This window comes from Peromyscus leucopus, chromosome 14 (genome assembly GCF_004664715.2).
Source record: "Peromyscus leucopus breed LL Stock chromosome 14, UCI_PerLeu_2.1, whole genome shotgun sequence".
NCBI classification, from domain to species: domain Eukaryota; kingdom Metazoa; phylum Chordata; class Mammalia; order Rodentia; family Cricetidae; genus Peromyscus; species Peromyscus leucopus.
This window is the reverse complement of record NC_051075.1, coordinates 67,922,017-67,948,532: the sequence shown is the minus strand read 5'-3', so window position 1 is coordinate 67,948,532 and position 26,516 is coordinate 67,922,017. Positions and strand designations below refer to the sequence as shown.

The following is a 26,516-nucleotide window of genomic DNA, read 5'->3' as shown; positions in this document are numbered from 1 at the left end:
TGTGTGTGTGTGTGTGTGTGTCTGAGTCTGTGTATGCACATGTGCTCGTGGATGCCCATGGAGGCCAGAAGAAAACATTAGGTCTGGAGCTGGATTACAGGCAGCTGTGAACAACCAGACATGGGTGTTGAGAACCAAACTCTGGTCCTCTGCAAGAGCAGCAAGTGCTTTTAACCTCGGAGCCATCTCTCCAGCCAGGAACAGAACTTCTAAAACATGTTTGCAAGGCTGCCTACTAGGACATCTCTGGAGCTCACAGATCTTAAATTTGAATCTTTTGTCAGAGATAAAATAATTCTATTTGGGGGGCTGGAGAGATAGCTCAAAGGTTAAGAGCACTGGCTGCTCTTCCAGAGGTCCCGAGTTCAATTCCCAGCACCCACATGGTGGCTCACAACCATCTGTAATGAGATCTGGTGCCCTCTTCTGGTATGTAGACATAATGCAGGCAAAATACTGTATACATAATAAATAAATAAATCTTTAAAAAAAATAATAATTCTATTTGGACAGGAGATATGTTAATGTGGACAAAGCAAAGAACAATGCAGAAACCCCAGCAGCACCTCCCAAAAAGTCAAAATGATCTGGGGAGAGATGGTTTGTGTCCACAGAATTTCATTTTCTTTAAGGTTTGTTTTTTAAAGCTGGCATGTGATGGCACACACCTTTGATCCCAGCAATAGGAGACAGAAGCAGGTGGAATTTTGAATTCAAGCCCAGCCTATGTGGTGGTATTGTGTTCCCCAAAATATTGTGCACTCTAATAAACTTCTCTGGGGTCAGAGAAGCGAACAGCCACAATATTAAACATAGAGGTCAGGCAGTGGTAGCACACGCCTTTAATCCTAGCATTCCAGAAGCAGAAATCCCTCTGGCTCTCTGTGAGTTCAAGGCCTCACTGGAAACAGCCAGGCATGGTGACTCATGTCTTTAATCCCAGAAAGTGAACCTTTAATCCCAGGGAGTGAGGCAGAAAGCAGAAAAATAAGGCGTGAGGGTCAGAAACTAGAAGCATTTAGGTTAAGCTTTTAGGCTTTTGAGCGGCAGTTCAGCTGAGATTCATTCTGGATGAGGACTCAAGAAGCTTCCAGTCTGAGAAAACAGGACCAGCTGAGGAACTGGCGAGGTGAGGTAGCTGTGGCTTGTTCTGTCTCTCTGATCTTGCAGCGTTGACCCCAATACCTGGCTCAGGTTTTATTTTATTAATAAGACTTTCTAAGATTCTTTCTACAAGTCTACAGAATGAGTTCTAGGACAGCCAGAACTACACAGGAAACCCTGTCTCAAAAACACAAAACAAATTACTTACATGTTATGAGGGTTTTACTTGCATATATGTGTACCATATACCCTACTGGTGCCCTTGGAAGCCAGAAGGAGTGTCAGATCCCCTGAAACTGTAATAACAGATGATTGTGAACTACCATGCAAGGAACCAAACTCAGGTCCTCTGCAAGAACAATCAGTGCTCTTAACCGGTGAGCAGCTCTAGTTTATGCCAAATACTGGAATAATCTGCCTGCGGAAGGCCAATGGACACAGAATCTGTGTGATGCTATACCTCTTGAGGATTTAAACATAACAAAAAAGAGAAATGAAAAAGAAAAAATGGGGAAGGACTAACACATTTAACAAAAATACCAGATTTATATCCATATTCAGAAATATGAAACATTGTTGAGTGAAACTTAAAAAAATGTTTAAATAAGTGCAAAATACCTCACGCTCATTGGATGACAGTATTGTTCAAGTGGAAGAGCAACCCCATTTAATACCCCCCCCAAAAAAGAAAATCAAAAAACCTGGTTCCTGCAGAACATCACTTGGGAAGCAGGGACAGACAGATAGGCCAGCCTAGTCTACATAATAAGTTAAGTAAGCCATGGCTAGACCGTAAGACTATCTGGAAAAGAAATCCTTCTTCCATTCAAGAATTGTAAAAGTAACATACACATTTATATCAAGATATGAACCGACATTTTAGAATGAAAGAGGCTGGTGGAGGACACCACTTGGCAGTTCAATTTTCCCTGAAGCTCAGCCCCAGCCTGGAGCTTAGGGCGAACAATTCTCATCAGAGCAAGAGCAGCAGACTGGGGCGAAGATGAGGAAGACACAGTGGTTACACACCGCTGCAAAGATTTTACGTCCCTCACTTGGGAACTTCCAACTTACCTTGTAAAAATCCCTGAACAGGATTTGCTTTCCCCAGGCCACCCCATCATTTGAAGCCTTTCTAACCATAAATAGGCCACCCTTGGGGTTCACTGCACAGCTGTCCACAGGGAACAGGGAGCCGGGGTAAATCTAGCCAAGTCCATCAGTGATCATGCGCCACCTCAGCTACATAATAACTAAGGCCATTTCTGTGTCCCCTGGTACGAGCTTCCATTGTATGTACAGCTAAAAAGTGGAGTGAGTTTTGTGGTACATTAATCATACATACTGTTTCACTGACATTGTTAGGTATGTACATAGCTGACCCAAAGTGAAAATTTCCCGGGGTGGCTGTGTTAAGGACTGTCAACCTCCCAAGCGGAGAAATTATTCCCACATTAGAATGAAACGTCTCACAAACAGTAACAGCATTTGCTCAATGCATTTCTTGGTTTGAAATAATATGCTTGTTTATTGAAGAGCTAGAAGGATTTCTCATCTTTAAAAAATTGGGTGGGTACAGAAAAAAAAAACCTAAAAAAATAGCCCTTATTTTCCAAACAGGGTGGTCTATGCTGACCCCCATCCCTGCAGTCCTCAAGCTCATTATGCAGCCCAGGCTAGCCTGGAACTCAAGATCCTCCTGGATCAGCCCCACCAAGTTCTGTGATTACAGAAACCTGGACTGCCATTGTTTTTTGTTTGGGACAGGACGTCACTGAGCCCAGGCTAGCCCTGAAGTCGTTATGTAGCCAAGGATAATGTCAACTCCTGATGCTTTTGCCTCCATCTCCACAGTACTGAGATTACAGGCTCGTCCCGTAAGTCCCACCCCACCTTTTTTTTTTGGATAAATTTATTTATTTTACTTTTTATGAGTTTTAGTGTTCTGTCTTCATGAATGTCTGTGCACCATGTGTGCCTGGTGCTCACAGAGGCCAGAAGGCATCAGATCCCCTTGTGGGTGCTGGGAATCAAACCTGGGTCCTCTGGAAGAGCAGCAAGTACTACTAATCCTTGACATCCCCTTCCCGCCACCAGCACCCCTTTTTTTGTTGTTGTTGTGACCCTAACTTCTGGGATCCTTACAGTCTACTAGCGGCTAGTCTATTTAACATGCTTTCCAGCCAGGTGGAACTGTAATACTGCATGTCATCAGCAGATGTCGCAGCCCTAATATGTGACAAAGCCACACTGCAAAATTGCTAGCCAAAGGGCAGCCATTGAGTACCTGGTGTGTGTTCACTAAGCAGTGTGCCGGGGGCTTCGGGTTAACACTCCCACAACTCAGGGAGGATTCAATACGTCAGTCATACAGTGTTCATCGAACAACGGCCCAGCTCGCGGAGGGAAGTTATTTCCAGGAAGTGGCGAGGGAGTGAGGCTGCGAAGCCTCCAAGCACACAGCCCTGCCAGCAGGGGGCACGGCTTCCATCGTACTTGGGGGCCCTGCCTCAAAGCTGCTGCGGCGCCCTGCGGCCGGGGCAGGCTCTCCGCCCCTGGGTGCAATGGTGGAGCTAGGGTAGAGTCACAGCAGGGGCGCCCACGGGTGAGGCGGCCACACCGCCTGCATCCTGAAGGAACTTCTGGAAGGGAGGAACCCGGAGACAGCAGAGCCGAGGCACCGGTGCGCGATCCTGCAGCCTGAGGATAAAACCGAGCCTCTCTCCCACCCGGGTCAACACCGCGCCCAGGTCTGCGCGCGCAGGCTGCACCTGCCCGCGCACTCGGGCCGCCACGTGCTGTGGCCCCGCCCCGCTCCCCTCCCCACTCCCCACGCGCTCCCCCGCCCCGTTCGGCCCTGCTCGGCTCCGCTAGGCTGCGCCGGGCGCCGGGCGGCCAGGGAGGGACCGCGTCGCCCCTCCCTCCCCTCCTCGCCCCCACCCTCTCGCTCTCCCCGGGCGGGCGGGGCCGCAGCCGCGCACCGTGGGCTCGCGCCCCGCCTTTGTCTCCCGCGCCCGCCGCCGGCTGCCCGAGCCGCTTTGTGCGGCGCGGCCGCGGCTCAGCATGGACGTGACGGTGTCGCAGCTCGTGGAGCTGTTCCTGCAGAGCCCGCTGGTGACCTGGGTGAGCGCGTCCTGGCCTTCCTCCTCCACCCCGTGCGGCGCTGGGCACCGGGAGGCTCCGAGTCGGGTGGCCGTCCCGCGGGCTTCGCATTCGGGAGCGCGCACCTGCTCCCGCTCGGGGTGACGGGGGGCGCGCGGGGGGGGGGTGCTCCTGAAGTCCAGAGCCCCGCGCTGGGGACGCCGAGTGGGAACGCGGACCCACGGGCTGGGCGCGCTGCTTTCCAGTGAATCTGAGACGTGAGAAATTTGTTGAAAAGTCCCTTTTATTTGCTTTTTTTGTGTGTTTGTTTGTTTTCTTTCCTCGCGCTCTGGGACACTTGAGAAAAGTAGCCAGAAGTTTTCCTCCTGTCCGGCGTCTGTTGCCTGGCGCGGGAAGGGGACAGCGCTTGGGAAGGGTGGGCTTGCTCCTTGCCAAGGGTGCCGCGGTGGTGGGTGACCTCCCTGGCCCGCCTGGCCCCCAGCGTCAGACCGACGTGCCTTTGCTTCCCCGCAGGTGAAAACTTTTGGCCCGTTTGGAAGCGGCCACCAGGACAACTTGACTCTGTACATGGATTTAGTGGACGGCATCTTTTTGAACCAGATCATGTTGCAAATGTAAGTATGCCTCTTCAGAGGATGTTTTTGGAAGCCTGAGATTGTAGTGTGAATGCCGAGTGGCCAGGGAGGGGTACTTGCAGGTGGGCCGTTGGACTCTCCCCGGCAGCTTATTCAATTAAGGAAATTTGGAACTGACTCATCTGCAAACTCAAGGACTTGATGGTGGTCTGAGCATTGACATTAAAAGCCTCTTTTCTTTTTGGGGGGTGGTGGTGGTGGGCACACAGAACTGTTGTAATGAGGGTCTGATTACAGGAAATATCCGGAGGGTGTGCAGCATCTCAGTGTGGCTGTAAAGTTTCACTGTGGCTTGGTAACTGAGTTTCTGAGTCTTCTTCCCGTCTCATGCCAGTTGCTGGAACAGAAGCAGTCATTTGTGTGAATTGGGTTCAGAAGTCTCCTTTGGAAGGCACACAGGCAGCCATGCTGTGCCTGGACCGTTTGGCCTTAAATGAGGTCTCCGTAGATATATACTACTTGCCTCTGACCACATCCGTTGCTGAGTTCTGCACAGCCTGTGTCTGTCTGACATCTTACCACCATGTAGGTGTTGGCTCCTATCCCTGCATTCTGTGTTTAACTTAGAAGCTTCAGGGATGGCATTGGAAGTGTCAGTATGAATCACAGGCACTTGGAGCAAAATAAAAATACCTCAGTGTGCTCTGCGGACCTGCTTACATTTACCCACTCACCTAGGACTGAAGGAGGTGCCACACTCAGTAATCCATTAGCTAATTAAAAAACAGCTTCTATTTGTAGCAGGGGGCAGATTGGGGGTGGCTTCCAATAAGATGGCTCCACTTGTTTCATAGGACATTTGATGTCACAGCGGTGGAAACCCTGTCATCCTTTTTTCAAAAATTTCTTTCAATCTCGAGTCTTCAGCATTTAACCAGATTCTAAAGAGATACATATGCTGGTGGCTTTGGCGACGCTTCTAAGGACTCTGATGAAAATGGGTTTTTCTGGGGTTGCCTCGAGGCCGGCTTGGGCTCTGGCCACTCTCTCCCCATTCTGTCAGACCCCAAGAATAGCTGGGTTCCCTTGGTATAAGGACCATCAGGACTTCAGCCTGTCCCTGTAAAGCTTGAGGCTGTTTAATTAAGAAACACAGCAGTGTCCCCAGGCTTTCCCTTAGCTACACCCAGGCACAGGGGAGAACAAAAGCCCAGAGGCCAGTTCTCTTTCTTCTCTGACCTTTGGAATTCCTGAAGCCTTTACCACTTGCTTGTAAATCGGGAAGCCTGTTGGACCTTTCTGAGAAATGCCAATTCATCACTTGTTTGCATTTGGCCCTGACTAAATTCTGTCAAAGGGTCGGCTGCTCCCCTCCCTGGCAGTTTTCCGTGCTGATTTTCCCTCTGTGATATGCTAGTGTGGTCATTCTGGAAGAAGGACCTGGTAGGTATGCAGCAGTCCTGGGACAGCCACAGAGACAATGAGTGGTTTCCTGTACCAGGAAGGACAGGCAGGAGTGGGTGGGCACAGGAGCTGCCAATCATAATTTTCTGCTTCTAGGGAATCATAACTTGGTGCCAGGTAACAGGCGTCAGAATGTGTTTGCCTCTGGAAGTGTGTGGGGCTTGACTGCCACGGGGCGTGTGGAATGGCTCCCTGGAATGTATTTTCCCAAACTCCAGGCTGCGACTGAAGATATGCACATTTTACTCCTTGTAAAAGTAACCTCTAAAAACACAAATGGGGCGTCTGCAGTTTTCTAGGGTCCTGGGCTCCATACCTGCCACCTTAAAATGTGGGTAACGAGGCGTGAATCTAATTAGTCTTAATAAAAACCTGGAGTCAGATATCGAGGTTGAAAGCTGAAAGATCAGAGAAGCAGAGCAGCAGCCACTGGAGAGTTCTTACCTCTATGAATCCTCAGACCAAAGGGGGGTCGATCCTGACTCTATCCGCCTTATATCCCTGTCGTCACCTCCCTAGTGCTGGGATTAAAGGTGCACTGCCATCGCCTGGCTGTTTCTCTTTTGAGAGAACAATCTCGTGTAGCCAGGGTGGCCTTGAACTCCTGATTTTCCCTCTTCCTCATCCCAAGTGCTGGGATTAAAGGTGTGTGCCACCACTGCCTGGTCTCTATGGTTAACTAAGTAGTTAGCTCTGCACTCTGATCTCCAGGCAAACTTGATTTGTCAGAACATAAAATATCATATAACAGTAACTAAAAGAACCTTGGGTGAGTTCTTCTGCCAGATGTGGTGGCTCACAACTTAATCCTAACACTTGGTCAGGAGATACAGGCCAGTCTCAACTACATAGAAAGTTCAAGGCCAGCTGGGCTGTATGAAACCTTATCTCAAAAAACAAACAGGGCTGGAGAGATGGCTGGATGGTTAAGAGCACTGGCTGCTCTTTCAGAGGACCTGGGTTCAATTCCCAGCACCTACAACTGTCTATAACTCCAGGTCCAAGGGATCCAACACCCTTACACAGACAAATGGGCACATAAAATAAAATTAAATGGAAAAACAAACAAAAACAAAGAACCCTGACCGAATATTGGGCATCCTATGTGGTCAGACATGGCTTGAGCCCAAGATCATCTTCCTACTAGCAGTGTGACATTAGGATTCTTACTTAGTGCCTCAGTTTCCTCATCTGAAAATCGGGGAAGTAAAGTTCTGCCCTATGGAGTTGGTCCTGGGGATTAGATGAGATGATGTGCTGGTACCTAGCTCGGTACTGGGAATGAGTGTTGGAGGTCAGCACATACAGAGTGCTTGCTTTCTTCAGTCTACTTTTTAAAAAGAGTGTGTGTGTGTGTGTGTGTGTGTGTCTGTGTGTGTTGTGTCTGTGTGTCTGTGCGTGCGTACACACACTCATGGAGTCAGAGGACAGCTTGCGGAGTTGGTTCTCCTTCAGTGATGTGGTTCCTCGATTGAACTCAGACCTAGCAGCAAGTGCCTTGACTTGCTGAGCCATCTCACCAGCCCCTCTGCAAATCTTTCCCTGTGTTCAGTCTCTTAAAAACCACACGATTCCCAGCCTTGGTCTTTTCCTGGCTGAGTCTAATGTCCAGCCTAACACTTGACTGACTTCAGCTGGGCCTTAGCCTCCTGCTTCTGCCCAGCAGAGCAGTGTCAGTGATCGGTGGTGACCAGTGGGCAGGTGTTACCTCCTGTGCTGGGTGCTTGGATGGAGACCACTGCTGTGCCATTTTTGATAAATTCTCCCCAGTTGGGAGGTGGTGGCCTTTGGAAATGACAGAGCAGTGTGGCTGACTGGTTTGGGGTGGGCTGAGATAAGAGGCTGTTACCTAATACTTCAGTGCCATCTGGAGGCTGGCTGTGGTCACGTGACTGCACCTGGCCATTGTCTATGGCAACCCTAGAAGGCTGGAGTAGTCTCTTGGCCCTGGCCTCCCTGACATCAGGCCCACCTGGAAGCAGGAAAGCCCTACGGGCTCAGCTTTCAGGGGAGGCCCAGGGCTAGGATTCCTGAGTGGGAGAGTCCCCTGAGTGGTCTGTAGAGCAAACTGTGTCTGTGAGGACTGAAGGAAACCTTCGAAGTCTTGCTAGTTTCAGGCAATGCTAGCTAGCTTCCATCACTCACTAGTTCTGCTACACTGGGCAAATTGCTCCATGCCCTGAGCCTCGATTTCTTCATCTGTGATAAGGGGGTAGAATTTTGTAGATGTGGGGAAGGTTAAGCAAGATCGTGCATATTAATGTCCGGATGTCATTAGTGTGGTATGAGTGAAGCAGGGCTGGGAGTGAGTGTGTGTGTGTGTGTGTGTGTGTCTGTCTGTCTGTCTGTCTGTCTACGCATGGTGTTGTGCATCTGTGCTTGTGAAGGAGCCTCAGTGGACTAGGGGCTCTGCCTGCTGACTTCTTTTGCCCTTGCTAGGATGGTGGCAGATTCACCACAGCCTATTGCTTATTCAGATTCTTGTGACCCCCTGGGCATCTGACCCCCATTTTTAGCAGCCAGTGTGGGGCACTGAGTGGGTAGAAAGCAGATTTGCCTTCCTTAAGCAATGCTGAAACTTTTGGTTTATTTCCTAATAAGTGTTCTTTACCCTGAGAGACTTGGTTAACTGAGGGACTGCTAATGATCATGATAATTAGTCTAATTAGTCATATAACTAATGTCAGGGTTCTTTTCTAGTGTTCCATCAATTAGCTGCTTCTTCCCATGCCTGGGGAGAACAAAAGCAGACATGGCTGTGCATCCCAGATCCTGGGTGTGTGCAGAGCCTTTGCCAGTGAGTGGCTGTCAGTGGTCCATACCGATGCTGTGGGTACCTGGCACTCCTGAGGTGGCCCCTCTGGTGTAGATGCAATCAAGAGGCTGTAGATGTGGCTCCATTTGGGAAATGTTTGCCTAGTATTCTCATGCCCTGGGTTCAGTCCCTGGCATTGCACATAGTAGGTGTGGTGGTACGTACACTCTTGGAATCTTGGTAGGAAATAGAGGCAGGGGGATCAGAAGTTTAAGGCAGCCTGGGCTACATAAAACCCTGTCTCAAAGAAAAGAAATTCAGGATTGAAATAATGAAACTGTTGCACATCCTAACACCCACAGTTCCAGTTATTTCAAAGGATGAGGCAGGAGGATTGTAGGTTGAAGGCCAGCCTGAGCCACATAATGAGAATCTGTCTCAGAAGTTAAAAGAAAAGAAAGGGGGGGGGGGTTAGGGATTGGTGGTGAGTGTTTGCCAAGCACGTGTGCAGCCTCAGATTCATTCCCTAACTCCCATCAAACAAGAAATTAGGAAAGCCTGCAGCTTCTCACAGATTCATGTGTCTGGTCCTGTGAAACCGCTGCTCGTTCCTTAAGATAGCCCCTTACTTTGTCACGTTAGGAAGGCTTCTGTAACGAAAATGCCTTTGCAGTTGAAATACAGAATGCTGCCTCTTCCCTAAGTTCATTTCAGTGGGGCCCTAAGCCTTTATTTCCTTGGTAATGAAGGGCCCTAGAAGAAGCCTAACGGGATAAATGGTTTCACCAGACTCCATCATGGTGTGGGGACATTGAGGAATGTTAGTCACCTGACAGTCGAAAACAGTTTGCCTGGTTCCCCTTAGGGGACCCACATGGCTGTTTAAGTGGCTTTGAAAGGCCTATTGTGAGGCAGGGGCTGTTGAGTGCATGTGGGAAGGTTCGCATGCTTAGGGCATGGTGTGGAGACAGGATATGTCAAATATTTACTCAAAGGTTGACCGTTAAACAGCTTGCCTTACAAAAAAGCCTTGTGCTTCCAGTGACATTTGAAATGATTCAAGATTTTCCTCCTCTTTCTCCATCTTCTGTTAATGTGGCCTGAATGAACCAGATAGCCCTGAGAATTGTTTCTGTAGCTCCCCACCAGCCCCGAGGAGGCTCTGCGTTTTTATCTCAGGGCTTGGCTGACAGATGAAACTGGGGAGACTGGCCTTTGAGTTCCCTGCCCTTTATCCTTGGTTGTGCCTTGGGACAGCGGATGGAAGGGAGGTCTTTGCTATGAAAAGCAGGCTCCCTTTTCCATTTCGCTCTTCTTGGCAGGCATTTCCCACACTGAGGATTTGGGGGACTATCCTGCATGTAGATAAGCCAAGTTGTAAATCACTTGAGCTGAGGTCTAGTTCCTTCACAGCCAGACCGAGTTTCGCCTGAGGTTGGAAAATGAGTAACACGTGGGGGTTTCCCACACTTTAGCTTTTCTTGTGGGGTGTAATGGTACCCCAGTCATATCCTAGACCTGAACGACAGGTTGTGACGACATTATTGTGTCCCTGGAGTGCAAATCATGAGCAGGACCAACCCAAGTCCAAATGACAGGGAGACAGACCTGTGCTGAGTGGATCATGATTCTTAAGGTCACAAAACATTGCCAGCCCCCACCACCCTTGTTTTCTGTTTTTCTTTCCTTTTTTTTTTAAAAAAAGATCTGTTTTATGTATATGGGTGTTTTATCTTCATGTGTGTTTGCACACTAGAAAAGAGTATCCCATGGGACTTCAGTTATAGACAGTTGTGAGCCACCATGTGGGTGCTGGGGGTGGAACACCGACCTTCGGAAGAACAGCCAGTGCTCTTAACCGCTGAGCCATCTCTCCAGCCCCTATTTTTCTTGATATTTCATGTATTCTTCTCTGTTTGGCTTTTTAATGCTAAAATACAGTTTTGGATAGGTTATTGGTTTTTATATATCTGTTTGTTGGTTTTTACCGTGTTGACACTTGGACGTCCCTCGTGGTGCTTCCAACAGTGGAAACAGGAACAGTATTGAGAAGGGCTGTGTTTGGCGGGGCCTTGGGTAAGGCAGCAGAGATGATGGGTCATATAGGGTATTGGCACAGCTGTGAGCAGACTTAGGGTTTAACTTGAACTATGGCGTCACAGCCTCCTGGCCACCACAGGAATAACTAGGCTCATGATACAGAATACTGGTTCTCTGCTGGAGAAAGGAGTATAGTGAATGCGTGGAGGTGTGACTTTTTGTTTGTTTGTTTTTGTTTTTCCAGACAGGGTTTCTCTGTGTAGTTTTGGTACCTGTCCTGGATCTCGCTCTGTAGACCAGGTTGGCCTCAAACTCACAGAGATCCACCTGGCTCTGCCTCCTGAGTGCTGGGATTAAAGGCGTGCGCCGCCGCCACCCAGCATGACTTTTACTCTCTTTCTTACTCTAGAGACCCCAGGCCCAACAATCAGCGTATCAACAAGCATGTCAACAATGACGTGAACCTGCGCATCCAGAACCTGAGTATCCTGGTGAGAAACATCAAGACCTACTACCAGGTGAGGCTGCTCTGTTGGCCCAGGGGTTCCTACAAGTCTGCAGTGGGGACCCTCAGGTTCCCACATGTGTGCAGAAAGGCCTCTCAAGTAGGTGTACAGAGGCCCCTTCAGTGAGTTCCTATGTGTTTGCAGTGGGGCCCCTCAAATGGATTCCCGACAGAAGCCAGAGTAAGTGGTCGCTGGCTGCTGACCCTTGGTGCTTCTGCATTAGCCCTGCTATGGGGTGTCGGGTCGGGGGTAGGGGGCTCTTGCATTTCAGATTGGTTCATTCTGAATGTCATGAGGCCCTGGAGGGCCTTGGTTCGCAGCCTGTTCCTGTGTGTTGGTCACTTGGAGACTCTCTGGAAGGGGCACGTGGTTCATGCCCCGGGCTCCGTGGCTTTTGTGCAGAGCCACTTGAGCTGAGGGAGAAGAGGAACCACAGAGGGCCATAGGGGCCAGAAATGGAACCCGGGCTTATGGAGGGACGGTTCCACTTTACACTGCTTGCTGTGCTGGATCAGATGTGCTGGCTGGGTCAGGGTGGCTGAGACTCTGCGCGTGTTCGTGAGCTCTTCTGCATGGCCGGCACTGGTGGGAAATGAGCTGCAGCTGGGGGCCTCGGACCCCTGGCTTTTGAGTCTCTGCTTAGCAGTGAAACCGTCTTCTGACGTATGAGACCTCGTGACACTCCAGGCAAAACCAGTCACTCTCAGTGTTGTGGTTCGAGAACCATTGTTTGTGCCAGGGTTTCACCAGACCTGTGACCAGACTCTGCCCCTTCAGCTTCCTGGCCTGTACTGAGTCCTGGTGCTGGGAATCGGGGGGTCTTTGCAGATGTGGTGAGGTCTCTGTCTACCTGAGGACCCCGTGTTAGCCAAGGCTCCCCTCCGTCTCCACTGCTGACCTGAGCCAGCTGAGAGACAAATGGCAGAGGTGCCGTGGCTTGGGCTTGCCTCCCAGGGCCTGTGGGTGTTGCAGGATCCTTGCTTCTCTTCGATGTGGGTTTGAAAGGGGTTGGGAGAGGGAAGAAGTGGGCAGTGTCTTGGGTACTCTGTCATGACTGTGTCTGTCCTCCCATCGGGGAGGTGAGCTGTACCGTGTACACAGACACATGTGCACCCCCACACCTGTGAACACGCACACACATGCAAGCATACCACATCCCTGTCACGTGCAAAACAAAAAAAAAGAATGGGGTGGAGAGATGGCTCATTCAGTAAAATACTTCATGAGTAAGCATGCCGACCTGAGTTTGTTCCCTATACTCCATGTTTAAAAAAATCCAGACATGGTGGTGGGCACTTGTAATCCCAGTACTGGAGCAGCAGAGATGGGAGGACCCTTAGGACTCACTGGCCGGCCAGTCTAGCCTAATTGGTGAGCCTGAGATATCCCAGACTCAGACCCTGTCTCAACAAAGTACATTGACTTGAGGTTGACTTGGGCCCCTAGGTACACACACACATGACTATTCAGAGCATCATTTTTGACTCTGAGATCTGAGCATAGCTTCCAGAGGCTCCCAACTGGTCCTATCCCTTCAGTGACAGGTGTCTTAAGGAAGGGGCCAGCGGCTGAGGGAGATGCCTGAGAACCCAGCAGGGGCCAAGGTGGGTTCTCTGGGCTAATGGGAGCTCCACTCGTGGCTGGGTGTGCTGTAAGCAGGGGCGTTTCTGCTCGTGTGTCTTTATGCCAGCTGGTTAGAGGCAATGATGCTCTGTGAACTTGGCATCTGTGTTGAGAGGCCTGGGGACTGCACTGGCTGACAGGACAGTCAATGTCTGCAGGTGCCATTTGTAACAAGCAGTGCCAGAGGAGACAGGTGGTACTAAGCATTCCAGAGACAAGGTCCCTACCTAGTCTGTGACATGAAGTAGGGGAGACTTGGAGGAGATGCCACTGGAGTGGAATTCTCTGAGTGACTGAGTTTTCAAGTTTGTAGAGTCCCAGGAAGGCGGTGAGGAGGGAACAGAGTCTGGGTAGAGCCGGTCTTGGAGGCTCCGAAGAGTTCTGTCCCTTACTATTGGGAGCATATTTATTGGGAAGGTGACCCTGCATCTCAAAGTTGATGTGAGTCACAGCTGAGCAGAAGGAGTGTGAGGGAGACAGAGTCGGGATTCAGGATGGTCTGAACGCAAAGGTACAGCAGCAGCATCCTGCCTGGTGGGCTCCCCGCTGCCAGTGGTTAGTGGCTGGGAGGGACCAGGGCTGGGCTGGGTGAAAGGTCTCAAGACTGTATGACTGAGAGGTGGTTGCTGCGCGGAGTTCCAGGAACTGTCACCCAAAGGAAGAGCTGGGCAACCAGAAGGACTTGGAGGTGGGAAAGAGGGCCCCGTGTTCCTGTCACCTCTTAGTTCTTTGAGAGTTGGGAAAGGCAATGGGTGACTGTCTAGCTCCAGCTAAGCGAAGTGTTCATAAGCACTTGCTGGGAACGACAAAGGGTCACCGTCCCCTCGTCCTGCCAGCCTGGAAAGAGCTGGTGAGGTGTGTGCATTCGTGGCTGGCGAGTTACCTGGACGCAGTGTTTTGTGTATTCTTTCTTTCTGACTTATGGGGAACAGAAATGTGGTTCTCACGTTAGAAGAATACTTGGTCTGTATAAAGAGCTTGAAAAACAAGTACCTTGAAGGCGGCCAGCACGTCAGCCCTCTACCAGAGACAATCGCCGACCGCGTTTAGTGTTTCCTCCGTGTCGTTGGGTGAATGGGTTTTGTTTTGTGCCATCGTGGGCATGCCATAAGTATAAGTAACTGCACATCCTGCCCTTTTCCTCCTGATGTAGTGCTGAAGCTTATTGATGTGAAGGGGGTATTCAATGGGCATTTTCCCGAGGAACCACTGCCCAGCTTCCCTGTTGGAAAGTAGCCCAGAGAGTGGGATAGAATGACCCACACGCCATTCCCAGCTGGGCTCAGTGATGAGATCGGAAGCCCCGGGGAGGCAGAAGCAGGGGGATGGAGAGCTTGAGGACAGCCTGGGCTGCACAGAGAGTTTGAGGACAGCCTGGGCTGAACAGTGAGACTGTCTGACCAAAGCATCCCACCAAGAACAACTGTTGGCTCCTTCCTTTGTCTGGGGTGGCCAGGAGGGAGAGGGGTCCCCCCAGCAGGTGGGGGAAGGGGCGCTGTTGGGAAGATACCTTTTAAAATTATTATTTGCATGTATGGGTGTTTTGCCTGCGTGTATGACTGTGCATCACATGCATGCCTGGTGCCGTGGCGGCCAAAAGAGCATTGGATCGCTGGGAGTGGAGTTGCAGGGACTTTGTGAGTGGCTGTTTGGGCCCTGGGAGTCAGCCGTGGTTCCGTGGTTCAACAAGAGCAACAGGTGCTCCCAGTGCCTGTGCTGTCTGTAGCTCTGTTTTCTTGAGTGCAGGGCCTTGACCATGCTAGGCAGTTGCCCTGCCTGAGGTACATTTTCAGTCCTGCCTTGTGTGACCTTTAACCTCTGTCATCGGGTAGATGCCGAGCGGTAGGTGCTGCTCCAACTCTGCCCCAGCCAGCTCTTGGGTGGTTATGTTAGATAAGCATATGGCAGCTGCTGTGAATGAGAAGTGTCTTGAGGAAGTGAACAGTTTGAAGAATGAAACATTTTTTTCCGGAGTTAGTGTGTGTGTGTGTGTGTGTGTGTGTGTGTGTGTGTGTGTGTGTGTGTGTGTGCATGTGTGGCACAGAGTTTGTGGGGAGGTCAGAGGACAGCTTCTGAGAGAGAGCCTGTTCTCTCCTCCCACCACGTGGGTAGGCTTTGGCAGCAAGATCCTGCTGGCTGGAATGAAACATTGTCAGAAGTAAAATCAGCGTCAGGCAGGGTGGTCCTCACCTGTCATCTTAGTATTTGGGAGATGGAGCACAGGGGGCGGGGCAAGCATTGGAGCATCCTTGGCTACATTGACAGTTGAGGGGCAGCCTGGGCAACAGGAGACTTGGTCTTAAAAAAGGCAAAAAGGCCGGGCTGTAGTGGCGCACGCCTTTAATCCCAGCACTCGGGAGGCAGAGGCAGGCGGATCTCTGTGAGTTCGAGGCCAGCCTGGTCTACACAGTGAGTTCCAGGACAGCCAGGGCTACACAGAGAAACTCGTGTCCCAGAAACAAAACAAAATACAAAAGAATAGAAGTCAATATATATTCAGCATTGTTGGTGGCAGCAGCCTATTAATCTCGCTCAGTTCTGTGTTGTGTGGCTTAGGGTCTTAAAGTAGTGTTTCCTTAGCTGGCTGAGGGGTGGAGAGATCTAGGCACACACAGAACTTGCTTCATGAATAACACATTACATTGGCTTTGCAGAGAAATTACCTTCCCCGCTGCCGCCCTGAAAGACGGAGGAGGAGGCTTGTCCTCTTGATTGGCCAACTCTCATCTTGAGCTGAGGAAATTACAGATAAGGTTTTTGATCCTGAAAAGGTTTCTTTGCTCCAGGTTAGGAAATGTAAAAGGAGTTTAGTTCGTCCATTGTCTCCTCCCGACCTGGGGATGCCCACCGTCAACGTTTGGTGCCTCCCTTCGCTTTCTTTGTCTGTGTGGTTCGTAATTCCCGACGCCTGTGCCTAACCTATTTGTCCCCTTCTTCCGTTCATGCAGGCGCGAGTGTTTCCCATTCCATGAAACATTCATTTGTATGAGCGTTAGCGCCCGCGTGATGTGTGATGTGGCTGTGCTGTCAGTGACACTTCCGAGATCCCTCTTTCTGAATTATGAGCAGTACCACCCTGAACATAAATGTTGCAGCAACTACGTTTTCCATTTCCCCGGGGTAAATTCCTGTCTGGGAGTTGCTGGGTCAAAGGACAGGAATACTTCAGGGGTGTTTGCTCCTTATTGCTACAAGTACCCTATTTATAGACCTTGTCCTTTTTCCTGGTGAATTGCCTTTTTGTGCCTTTCACGGTCGTGGCTACCGCCCTGTTTGAAAGACGCAGCATTCTGTGCTGCTGCTGCTGCTGCTGCTGCTGCTGCTGCTGAACACTGAAGATATCTGTGTCCCCTACCCCAAGCCCACAGTTCTGGGGTGTATGTTTGTTTGCTTGCTCACTTTGCAAAAGCTGATGCCTCATTCATGCTAGGCAGACACTGCCCCTGAGCTCACTACACCATGTGCCTGGGATTGGTCCCTGCCAGTCTGTCTGGGTGGACTCCCTCTCTAATATGGAACCCATTGAAGGCAGTTTGGGGATGGTAGATAGAGGAGGGGAGAGATGGTAGGGTCCCAGGCAGCAGGGCGGGGCTCTGTCCTGTGGTCAGTAGAACTCTGTTTACCTGTGGGATTTGGGGTGAACACTGGCAGTTAGCTGAAAGTTGAAGAACATCGGGAAATGAGTGGAGGACAGCACTCTGCATGGGGCCCCTCCTTTCCTCTTCCTGCCCCTGCTCCCCCACGGGTGTATGCAGAGTGATGAAATGCAAGACAGGAAGCCCTGGTGTGTGGCCCAGAGGTGGGTGTGGCTGGGGTGGGTGTGATGTGTTCTTTGCTGTGTGTTTCTCCTGGGTCTAAAGGCTGTTGTTGTTCATACCCGAGACACTAGGGGAGAGAGATCAGATCAGCATTGTTGCAGCTTGTCACAGGACATGGTAGTGTCTCGGAACACAAGCCAGGAAGGATGAGGACCCTGACTGACAACTTTCTTTAGGGGGTGGCACTTTGCCTTGAGGGAGCCAGACTAGTGGAGGGGTGTCCTAGGAGGCATGAAAGATGGATGTGAAGCAGGCTGAAGACTGTGGATTTGGAGCAGGGGTAAGGGTGGGGCCCCTTGAGATGAAGCGCTTGGGGTGCCAGGCTAGTGAATGTGAACTTCATACTGATGGATTTGGGTGTCTTAGATGGTTTTTGCTTGCTTGTTTTACTAGCGATCAAACCAGGACCTCATATGCTTGTCCAACAGTCTACCACTGAGTTGCACCCCTCCAACCCACACACCTAGAACTTTGAAAAGGGAAAGGATGGAGCTTTTTTCCCTCCCTATTTTAGAAAGGAACAGGACCCAGATGAAACTCAGGCATCCATGTGGAGAATGAGTGATGGGTTGGCACTGGCAGGGAGCAGAGGTGGGGTTGATCATGTGGCCCACACCAAGGCCAGAGCAGAAGACAAGGTGATTGATTGCTGGGACTCAGGTCTCTGTGGTTGGTGCTCTCACCTGGGGTCTGTTGCTGTGTGTGCCTTGGAACCTGGGTGGAGAGCAGGCCAGCTCCGTTTTGAGACCTGTTGGGCAGGTGGTCTGGAGTCCACAGAGCGGTCCTGCTGGGAGTCACAGGATGCTGTGAGTGGTTCCACAGTCACCTAGCAGAGCTTCGTAGAGGGATAACCAACCAGGTGACAGTAAGCCCAGAACCAGCCTGCAGGAGGAACAAGCAGGGCTCCCTAATGTGAAGATAGGGAGCCCCAAGGTACAGCAGAAACCGGAGGTCAGCAGAGAGGGGAATCACTAGGGACTTACACATGGGCTTCCTCAGCTGTGGACCCAGCTCCCCTGAGATTTCTAGCTGAAGAAAGCTGTACTCTGCAGGGGAGAAAGCTGTACTCTGCAGGGGATCTGTGCTGGCTCTGCGTGAGGGCAAGGCCGGAGCTGGGGACTAACTGCTGGAGGTGTTTGCATTCAAGGCCACAGGAAGCCACCTTCTCCTTTGACTCGGCTCTGGTGTTCCCTCTTCCTGGCCTGCTGGTCCCTGCAGTTTTATCTTCTGAGCTCTGTGGTTGACCAGGGGTGGAGGTCATGGGGCTCTCGCCCTGGGGGCTTGCCACATTCCCAGACCTCTGGGGAGGCCGGATGTGAGGCTTACCTGGAATTTGATTTTTAGTCTCTCTCCCCTCCCCCTCTCCTTTTCCCTCACCTATTTCAAAAGCCCAAACGTTGTCAGGGCATATTGAATAGAGACAGGAATGTGGGGACAAGCTCAAAGTGGGATCAAAAGGCTGAGACCACGCAGGAGGGAGGGAGCTTAGCCTTCCCTTGAGACCAGGGCTGCCTCATTCTTCCTTATAGCCACATCCTCAAGAGGAAGAAGTTGCTGGGCCGATTTTACAGCTTAAGAAAGAGACTTACGAAGGAGGAAACTTCAGCCCCAGAAAGCAGCGTGGTTTTCCTTAGTTGTTGGCTGCCTAGAGAAACTTCTTTTTCAAAAAGCCAAGCTTCTGGAGTCCAAGTAGGGAGGTGACTTGCCCTAGGTGGATCAGTGTGAGTGCAGCCAGATGCTAAGCTGGTGGCTGAGTGTAGTGGGCCAGGCTGGGGGCGTCCCTTCCCAGAGTATCCTGAAAGGGCTGCTCTTGCTTCACATCAGCTTGGAGCCCCAAGAAGCAGGGGCTGGGTTGCTTGAGACACCTCTGAAACCAGCATTTCCGGGGTTGGGCTGAGGGAGCAGCTGGCTTTTTCCCTCACCCCAGAGCAGCAGGAAGTCAAGATATGGGGCTAATTGCAGCTGGTGGGAGGGGTGAAAGGTGGGTCTGATGTAATTAGCAGAGTTGGGATTCTGCCAGGGGCATTGGAGGCTTAGTTAGAGGGAGCTCAGCTTGAGTGAGCATGAGCACATACGTGTGTTAATATGAATGAGTATGCATGTGTCTGTCTACATGCACATACATGAGTACTATGTGCAAGTGTAAGTGTGTGTGTGTGTGTGTGTGTGTGTGTGTGTGTGCATTCGCATATGCATAAGTCTGGGTTGTTCTGTAGGCTCCTCCCTGGTCTTAAGTCCAGACTTGAATTGCCAGGATTTTTTCCAGGGATACCTGGAGCTGTGTGCTGGCCTGTGCCACTGATCCTCTGTTCCCAGGTGTGGAGAATGCCACCTCCCAGTGCTGTGGTGGCTCCTGCATTGGTCTGTTCTGTCCACCCCCATGCTCAGGTGCTCGGGATTCAGTCTCCAGGCCTCAGCCCAGAGACCCCTTGCTTCTCTTTTCTCGGCCTGCTTACCTGTCCAGGATCTCCAATGCATTCTTTCACTATCTCAAGGTGTGATTTTTCCACCGTGGCTCAGTCTTAGGAGGAATTGTGTTTGTGAATCCCTCGTTTGTGGTGGATGCACAGACGGGAATGGGAAGGTTGTTGTCATGGAAGCCATGGCCATCCTCCATTTCTAGGCAAGAGGTCTAAATTCATGGTACCCACAAAGTTACAGCTAAAACCACACATGCTACACCTTCAAACACCAAGAGCCCCTGAGCCTCTTGGTCCTCAGTGGCCACTGCTCAGTTCTTAGTGAGTGGTGCTGGGCTCTCAGGCTCACGAGACTCAAGCGTGATGGGAATGAATGACAGACAGTTAATACTTAGTTCAACGGTGGCTGGCATCCAGTTGGAGGTGGAAAGAGGTGCCGGGTCTCTTGTGACCAGATACAGGAAATGGAGTTCTCAATTTTGAAGTGAGGTGGGGAGATTCTCCGTATTTCCTTGAGGTGGGGGGAAGTCAATGCCAAGGTCAGCATGTTTGATGTCGTAACTGGTTTATCACATGGAATCTGGTGAGAACTTGCCCAGGCAAGCTTGGTCGCTCCCAAAAGCCGGCTGCCTGGTGCACGGCCAAGCTAATAACAGTTTTTGCTCTTGAACTGTTCGCTTAGGAAAGACAAGATTTTTTTTTTTCCTGTGACTTTGCCAAGGCATTCAGAACCCTGGCCTTTCCCAGATAATTTCAGTCTGATGTTTGTAGTAACCATAAGAGGAGCCAGGGTTATAGAGGGAATGGACAAGCCACACGCCACCCTAGATTCTGAGTTTATTGGTGATAGTTTGGGGTATAAATATTTCAAGGAAATAATTAGAGGCTGTGGTAGTGTGTCCACTGCAGGGGTCTAATAGCTTGAGTTTTCAGTAGATTACAGATGGATGGGCGGCACTCTGGATGTCGGGGTACTCTCTGAAAGCAGAGGTCTGCAGAGAGCAGCCCCCTGCCGCTGTCATGAACCGCTGGTCTTGACTTGGAAGAGTCATCAGGATTCCACCACCGGCTAGGAAAGTAAAACCAGCAGCTGAGGGACAAGGTGAAAAGTGGGGGGGCAGCCACGAGGGAGAGGTCTATTACCCGATTTGTTTGGGTCTGGGACCCCATTCCTAGCAGCAGATGAAGCAACTTTGGCTTCACGGTCTGTAAGCTGTAACATGTGCTGTGGGAAGGCTTAACGACATGACCTGAATATGTGGGGTCTGTGACCCACTGCAGCATAGTTCCTGTCCCAGGCTGACTTTGTGTGTGTGGGGGGGTGCTTGTGTTCTGCAGGTGAGGGCACGGGGGGGGGGGGGCGGCGCGGAGGGCATGCTGATGGAGAAGGTAGGAGTCAGGAGACGCAAAGCCATACAGAAGAGTTCGAAAAGTCATCTCCGACTTCTGCAGGCGCCAAGGCTGAGCTTCTTCCTTCTTCTCCCTGAGTTCCCTCCTATCTGAAAAGAGGGGAGATGGGCAGTGCCTGCCCTGCCGAGGAGGGCTGAAAGGGCCTTAGCACATGCCACCCCGTGGGTCTGTTCAGTGGGCGGCTGGGCTGCCCTCTGGTCTGGAAGAGGTGTCGTGGGCAGACAGCCTACGGAATGGATCAAAAGACCTTCCAAGGGCAGTTCGCTCTGACTCATGGGTTGGCAGTGTGCATACATGTGTGTGCCTGTCTCTGGCCCTGCTGGCCCCTTTCCTCTCTGATCTTTCTGTTTTGTGCTTTCTGGGGACGTGCAGAGTGCTGAGTGGCTTCCACACTTTCACACTGAAGGGAGCTGCCCAGTTCGGCCTGACACCAGCAACGAAACTAAAACCAGGCACTGAGTCCTTTATGTTTGTCTCACCTCACCACATGGAAACATGGCTGCCTTTGTGTGTGTGTGTGTGTGTGTGTGTGTGCGCGCGCGTGTTAGTGTGCGTGTTAATGACATGAGCAATATAAGCTGCTGCTTGATGAAGTAAATGCTTCAGATAAAATCATTCTCACCATGTGGAAACATGGCTGCCTGAGAGAGAGAGAGAGAGAGAGAGAGAGAGAGAGAGAGAGAGAGAGAGAGAGAGAGAGAGAGAGAATTAATGACACGCAATATGAGCTTCTGCTTGATGAAGTAAATACTTCAGATAAAATCATTTCATTCATGGAACTGGAGGGTGGCCTGCTCTGGGCCTGCACAGGGATCCTAGCTCTAGGCCACAGTGACCCTACAAAGCCCCTGACCTCTTGCCCTTTCTGGACTGTTGAACAGTTGGTGGACAGGGGCCTGATACAGGGGAGGGGCTCGGACCCTGACTGCACAGAGGTAACTGACTGAGGCACAGTGCGGAGGGGCCCTAGAGTCTGAATCCCACTCCAGGGCCCCTGCTGTTTTCTCACTGGCCTGTAGGCTTTTCATGTTCCCTGTGCTTTGTTGATGGAAATGCCACATGTCATATGTACTAAGAGCCCCAAGCCCTGGTAAAAATTAAATTGATTGTTTTCAACTCGGTCTAGCCAGCTTGGCTCCCCTGAGCTTTCTAAGGTTTAAACTTAATGAATGACCTTAAGCTTTGAACAAAGAATTTTCTTTTAAGCCTCCCTTTCAAACCTACAGCCTATAGACTCATCTCTTCTTTCTGCCTCAGATCAGTATCAGCATCCAGTGAGGTACAGAATGCTGCCCAGAACTCAGGCACTTTCTGCACTAAGTTGGTCTTGTAGCCCTTTTGACTTAAGAGCATAAGATGTGTGACGTGAGCTTTATGAGTGGAGCTTGAAGAGTTGCCTTTTTCAGACAGAAATGGACTGAGTCATGGACGTGGGTGTCCCAAGCTTGAGGTGTCAGAGCGCTGATGGTTTCTGGCGATTCTAGCCTGCGCTGCTGACCTTTACGGGCTAGAATGTTCACACCTTCCTAGGAGACCGGCTTGGGTGAGGTGTGGGTCACCCAGGGGAGTCATTGCTGCTCCCACCCGTGGCTTTCTCCCTTCCTCTCCTGCCCTTACCTTTGGTTCTTACTTTCGGTTTGCCTGTCTTCCTTGCTCAGTCTCGGTAGGGTTCCCTATTGCCATGGCAGTCGCCAGAAATCCCTGCTGGATTCCAAGTCCTTTCTTTTTCTGTCCAGTGGGGATAACTTCTGGGGATAACCTCAGCTCCCTGGGTTTGGCCAGTTCAGAGACAGAGGGGTACCTCTGTATCCTGCTGCCCAGCTGGTCCAGTGAACAGGGCTGCTTTTATGACCAGCTCCTGCCCATGTTGTCCCTCCTGCCCATGCCTGCTTTCATTGGCCTCCTCTGGAAGGAAGGCCCACACAGGCTCCTGAGCCAGCTAATGGTTTTTGTTATCACCATCATCCGATGTCCCTGCTCCCACTCCCTGCCTCTGTGTCCCAAGGGCAGGAACTCTGGTGCCAGGTGCCGCCCTCTTACTTGCCATGGCTCTGCTTGGCTCTTCTGACTGAGGCTTTCCTAAAAGCAGCCCAGCTGCTCCAGCAGCTTCCCACCCCAGCTCAGGAGCCGGCAGAGAGGTCTGTCCGCAGGCAGGTGGGGGCGGACCAAGATGGTTCCGCTTTTGTCTGTATTGAAACTCAGAGCTTTATTATCAACGGAGGTTCAAAGGGTGGGCTCCGGTGATTTCTCAAGGCAGAGTCACATGACAGGCCCTTTGATCTCCTCCTTCGAAACTTGCTGTTTTTAACTGAACGTAATTAGAAATGTGACCAGTGAAGCTTCCACATCTCTTTCTGTTGTGACTGATTGAGGTGCCTGCCCGGCTCCATCCTGGGATAGGAGGTCCAGGTCAGGACCTCTGTCCTCTGTGTTCATAGCCTTCCTTACTTCCAGGGTTAGTGGCTGGGATTTGTGGGGTCGTGGGAGGAAGAGGCAATCTGTTGCCAGGGTTTATAGGTCTTCTAAATCCTGTAGTCCGTTTGAATGTCTCCTGGGTCCGGGGTCTGGGAGGCAAGAGCTCAACCACCAGGCACCAGGTTGGTGGAAACAGTATCCACTGGGAATGGTTCCACAGCTCAGGGTCAGGAGTTAGAAGGTGAAGCTAGGATAGGGTTTGAAATCCAAGTGTGTGTTCAGGGTTGAAGATTTCAGAGCGTGTGAGGAGTAATGAGGTTTTTAAGTTCCTGAGTAGAGACAGAGCTTTAAAGGGTGAAGAGAAAGGAATATAGTTTTCCAGAAAATTTCAGTGCTGGTCTAGTAGAAGGCTGCCTGGTTTTAGAAGTCATTAGTTCTTAAGCACAGAGCCCGGGGAGTTACTGTTTGGCTCTGCACGATGAAAAGAGTTGTGGCGGGCGGGCGGGCGGGCTGGCGGGCGGTACAGCAGCGTGTCATGAGCGCCACTGAGCCGAATGCCCGAAAGAGCCAAGTGCTGTGTGGTGTTAAGTATGTTATTGCAATTCAGAAACAAACGCAGGGAACTCCCCGCCACCACTTTTTTTTCTCTTAGGGGGAGGGCAGGCAGCAAGACAGTTGCACTGTGAGGATGTGAAACTAGAGCTGAGTGACACACAGGCGTGCAGAGAACCGGCAGGTTGACTTCTGAGGCTTCTAGAATGTTCTAAATCATGCCGTCTGTTGTGTTGGTTGCTCCATGTTGACAGGGGAGAGCTTTGGGTCTGTGGTGTGGCGTCTTGGTGTACCTTCTTCCTTCTTTGTTGTTAATGACATGTAAGTTTCGTTTTGTGAGGCAGGGTCTCTCTGTGTAGGCTTGGCTGACTTGGACTTTCCTAATATAGATGAGGCTAGCTAGAAGTCACAGAGACATGCCTGCCTCTGCCTCCCAAGACACGAATTCTTGTCTCAAAGGTGAGGAAATGGAAGCTTAGAGAATCCAAGGATCCTGGTGGTTGTGAGGTCTAGGAGAGAAAACTAAGTGGCCATGCCAGAGGACAGCCTGAACTCTGGGGCCCCCTGTTGAACTCTGTGCTCCCCTGTTCTGAAGGAAATAGACTGCTCCCACCCCACACTCTGGCCTTGCAGTCCGGACATAGAGTGAGACCAGTGGTTGGCTTCTTGAACGGCACTTGTCAGGTGACTGGGCTCCATGTCAGGAGGGTGTGGCAGGTTGACCGTGGCTTTGTCTTTTGTCCAGCAGTGCTGGTTTGGAGTAGCCAGTTGGTAAATCCTGCACAACCTCTCTGTCAGTACATTCTGTATCGCTAACAGCAGGGGCCTCGGACAGGGTTATTTTTATATACCCCAAAGAGCTTTCTTCCACTCCCAGTTCTGAAGGCTCCCAAGTCTTAAGTCCAAGGGGCAGCACCTGGCGAGGGCCATCGTTTTTGTGCATAATGTGGCAAAAGGAGAGGGGAGGGCCAGGGAAAGGATCACTCCTGATAAGAGGGAGACGTGTGATGATAAGGGCCCTTATCAGTTCTCCAGAGCAGGGCCCTGAGGCCCTGATCGCCTCCCAGCACTGCTGCCTTGGATTTCAAGTTGCCACACAGTGGACTTCAGAGCACCCTGTTCACACCTGCCAGTACTCTGTTCCACGCCTAAGGTTTTCCTGCCAGAGGCTTCCTTTCAGGACTGTGACAGCCTCGAGGCCATCTTGCATATTCCTCATGTAGCTTGTGGCAGGCTGTAGGTGTTGCACTGAGGTACTGTGTCCAAAACAGATGAAGATGCCACAGGCATACATTAGGAGAATAGGTTGATGTGGAACGTGGGGCTGTGTGTCAGATCTCTTTGAAGGCATACAATGGGCGTCTAATAAAAACATATGCCCCAGCCTTAAGAGAGGATAATCATAGTTGGTGGTATTAGCTAATTTTTGTTACCATGATAAAAGATCATGACCAGGGCAATTTAAGAGATTACCTTGGCTTATAGTTCCAGGGGGCTAAGGGTCCAACATGATAGGGGAGACATGGTGGCGGGAGCAGGAAGCAGAGAGAAATCACATCTTCAACCACGTGCGGGGAAACAGAGCAAAGTGGAAGTAGGTCAGGGCTATAAATGGTCCACACCCCAGGGAGTTATCTCCTCCTGCAAGGTTCTACCTCCTAAGGGAGCCCTAACCTTCCCCAAACAGTGCCGTCAGCCAGGGACCAGGTGTTCACCTATGTGAACCTGTGATGGACATTTCTCTTTCAAACCACCACACTGGTTAGGCCGTTCAGTCAACCTTTCCCTCCCTCCTTTCCTTCCTTCCTCTTTTCTCTGTCAACTTAGGGCTTTTTCTGCATCAAGACAATAATCTTAATTCCAAGCAGCTGAGATGCCCCTGTGGCTGATGGGTAGTCTTAATTTTTGTTAGCATTTTATTTTTTATAATTGCGCACACACGCGTGCGTGGGGGGGTTGTGGGGGCACATTCGCGTGTGCACAGGACTGTGTGGGTGCCTATATCATGGCATGCCTGTGGAGGTTGGGGGACAGCTTTGTGAGTCCATTCTGTCCTTCCACCTTGCATGAGTGCCAGCTGTGAACTGAGGTTGCCAGGCAGGGCTTTCATCCACTGAGCCCTCTTGCTGACTCAATGGAGGACTTTTTAGAAGTTCATGTTTGAATTAATCCAGAATTAACCTGGCAGACAATGAAGTATCTCTCCTCCACTTGAAGCCTTTTGAGCCACTCAGAACCTTGGATCTGAACTTAGACTCGCTTTTGGAGGAGAAATGAGTGACATTCACTGGCAGAGGGTGGGGCTTGGAGGGCCAAGAGGAAGGTAGCACAGAGGTCAGGAGCATCAGTCTGTTCCCTTTTGTCTTGAGAGAATGGAAGGAGGGTGGGTTGTGTCATGTTTTTTCTCTTCCCAATTCGCCTGGTGATTAGCTGCGGAGCCTGAGACCCTGGCTGGCCTTCCTTAACAGGAATGGGTTGGATCCCAGTGCAGGTGTGTGTAAAACCTGGGACCCTGGCTGGCCTTCCTTAACAGGAACGGGTTGGATCCCAGTGCAGGTGTGTGTAAAGCCTGGGACCCTGAACTTTACTTGGCTCTAGTGCTGCTGTGGGGTCAGGACCAGTATCATGTCTTGTGCTGAGAAGATTCGGGAACTGGGATGCTTTATTGCTGGCCTTCTATTTTTATCACCTCAGTCATAATGAAAGGCGAGAAGACACACACCCGCCGCTCA

The 26,516-nt window shown here is 50.9% G+C and overlaps 1 protein-coding gene across 2 annotated transcripts in view; it reads left to right on the top strand.

Moving 5' to 3' along the window:
- Positions 1–4,083: 4,083 nt before the first annotated feature.
- The window catches only part of Ccdc88c (coiled-coil domain containing 88C), a 124,856-nt gene continuing 102,423 nt past the window's right edge, over positions 4,084–26,516 (top strand). The window contains exons 1-3 of one of the 2 annotated variants that reach the window (XM_028886653.2): positions 4,084–4,227; positions 4,720–4,820; positions 11,450–11,558. In XM_028886653.2, coding sequence (XP_028742486.1) covers positions 4,168–4,227; positions 4,720–4,820; positions 11,450–11,558 — 270 coding nt within the window. In that variant the 5' untranslated portion in view covers positions 4,084–4,167. Of the gene's footprint in view, positions 4,228–4,397; positions 4,464–4,719; positions 4,821–11,449; positions 11,559–26,516 lie in introns of those variants that run through there. The other variant, XM_037210784.1, reaches the window with a different exon arrangement.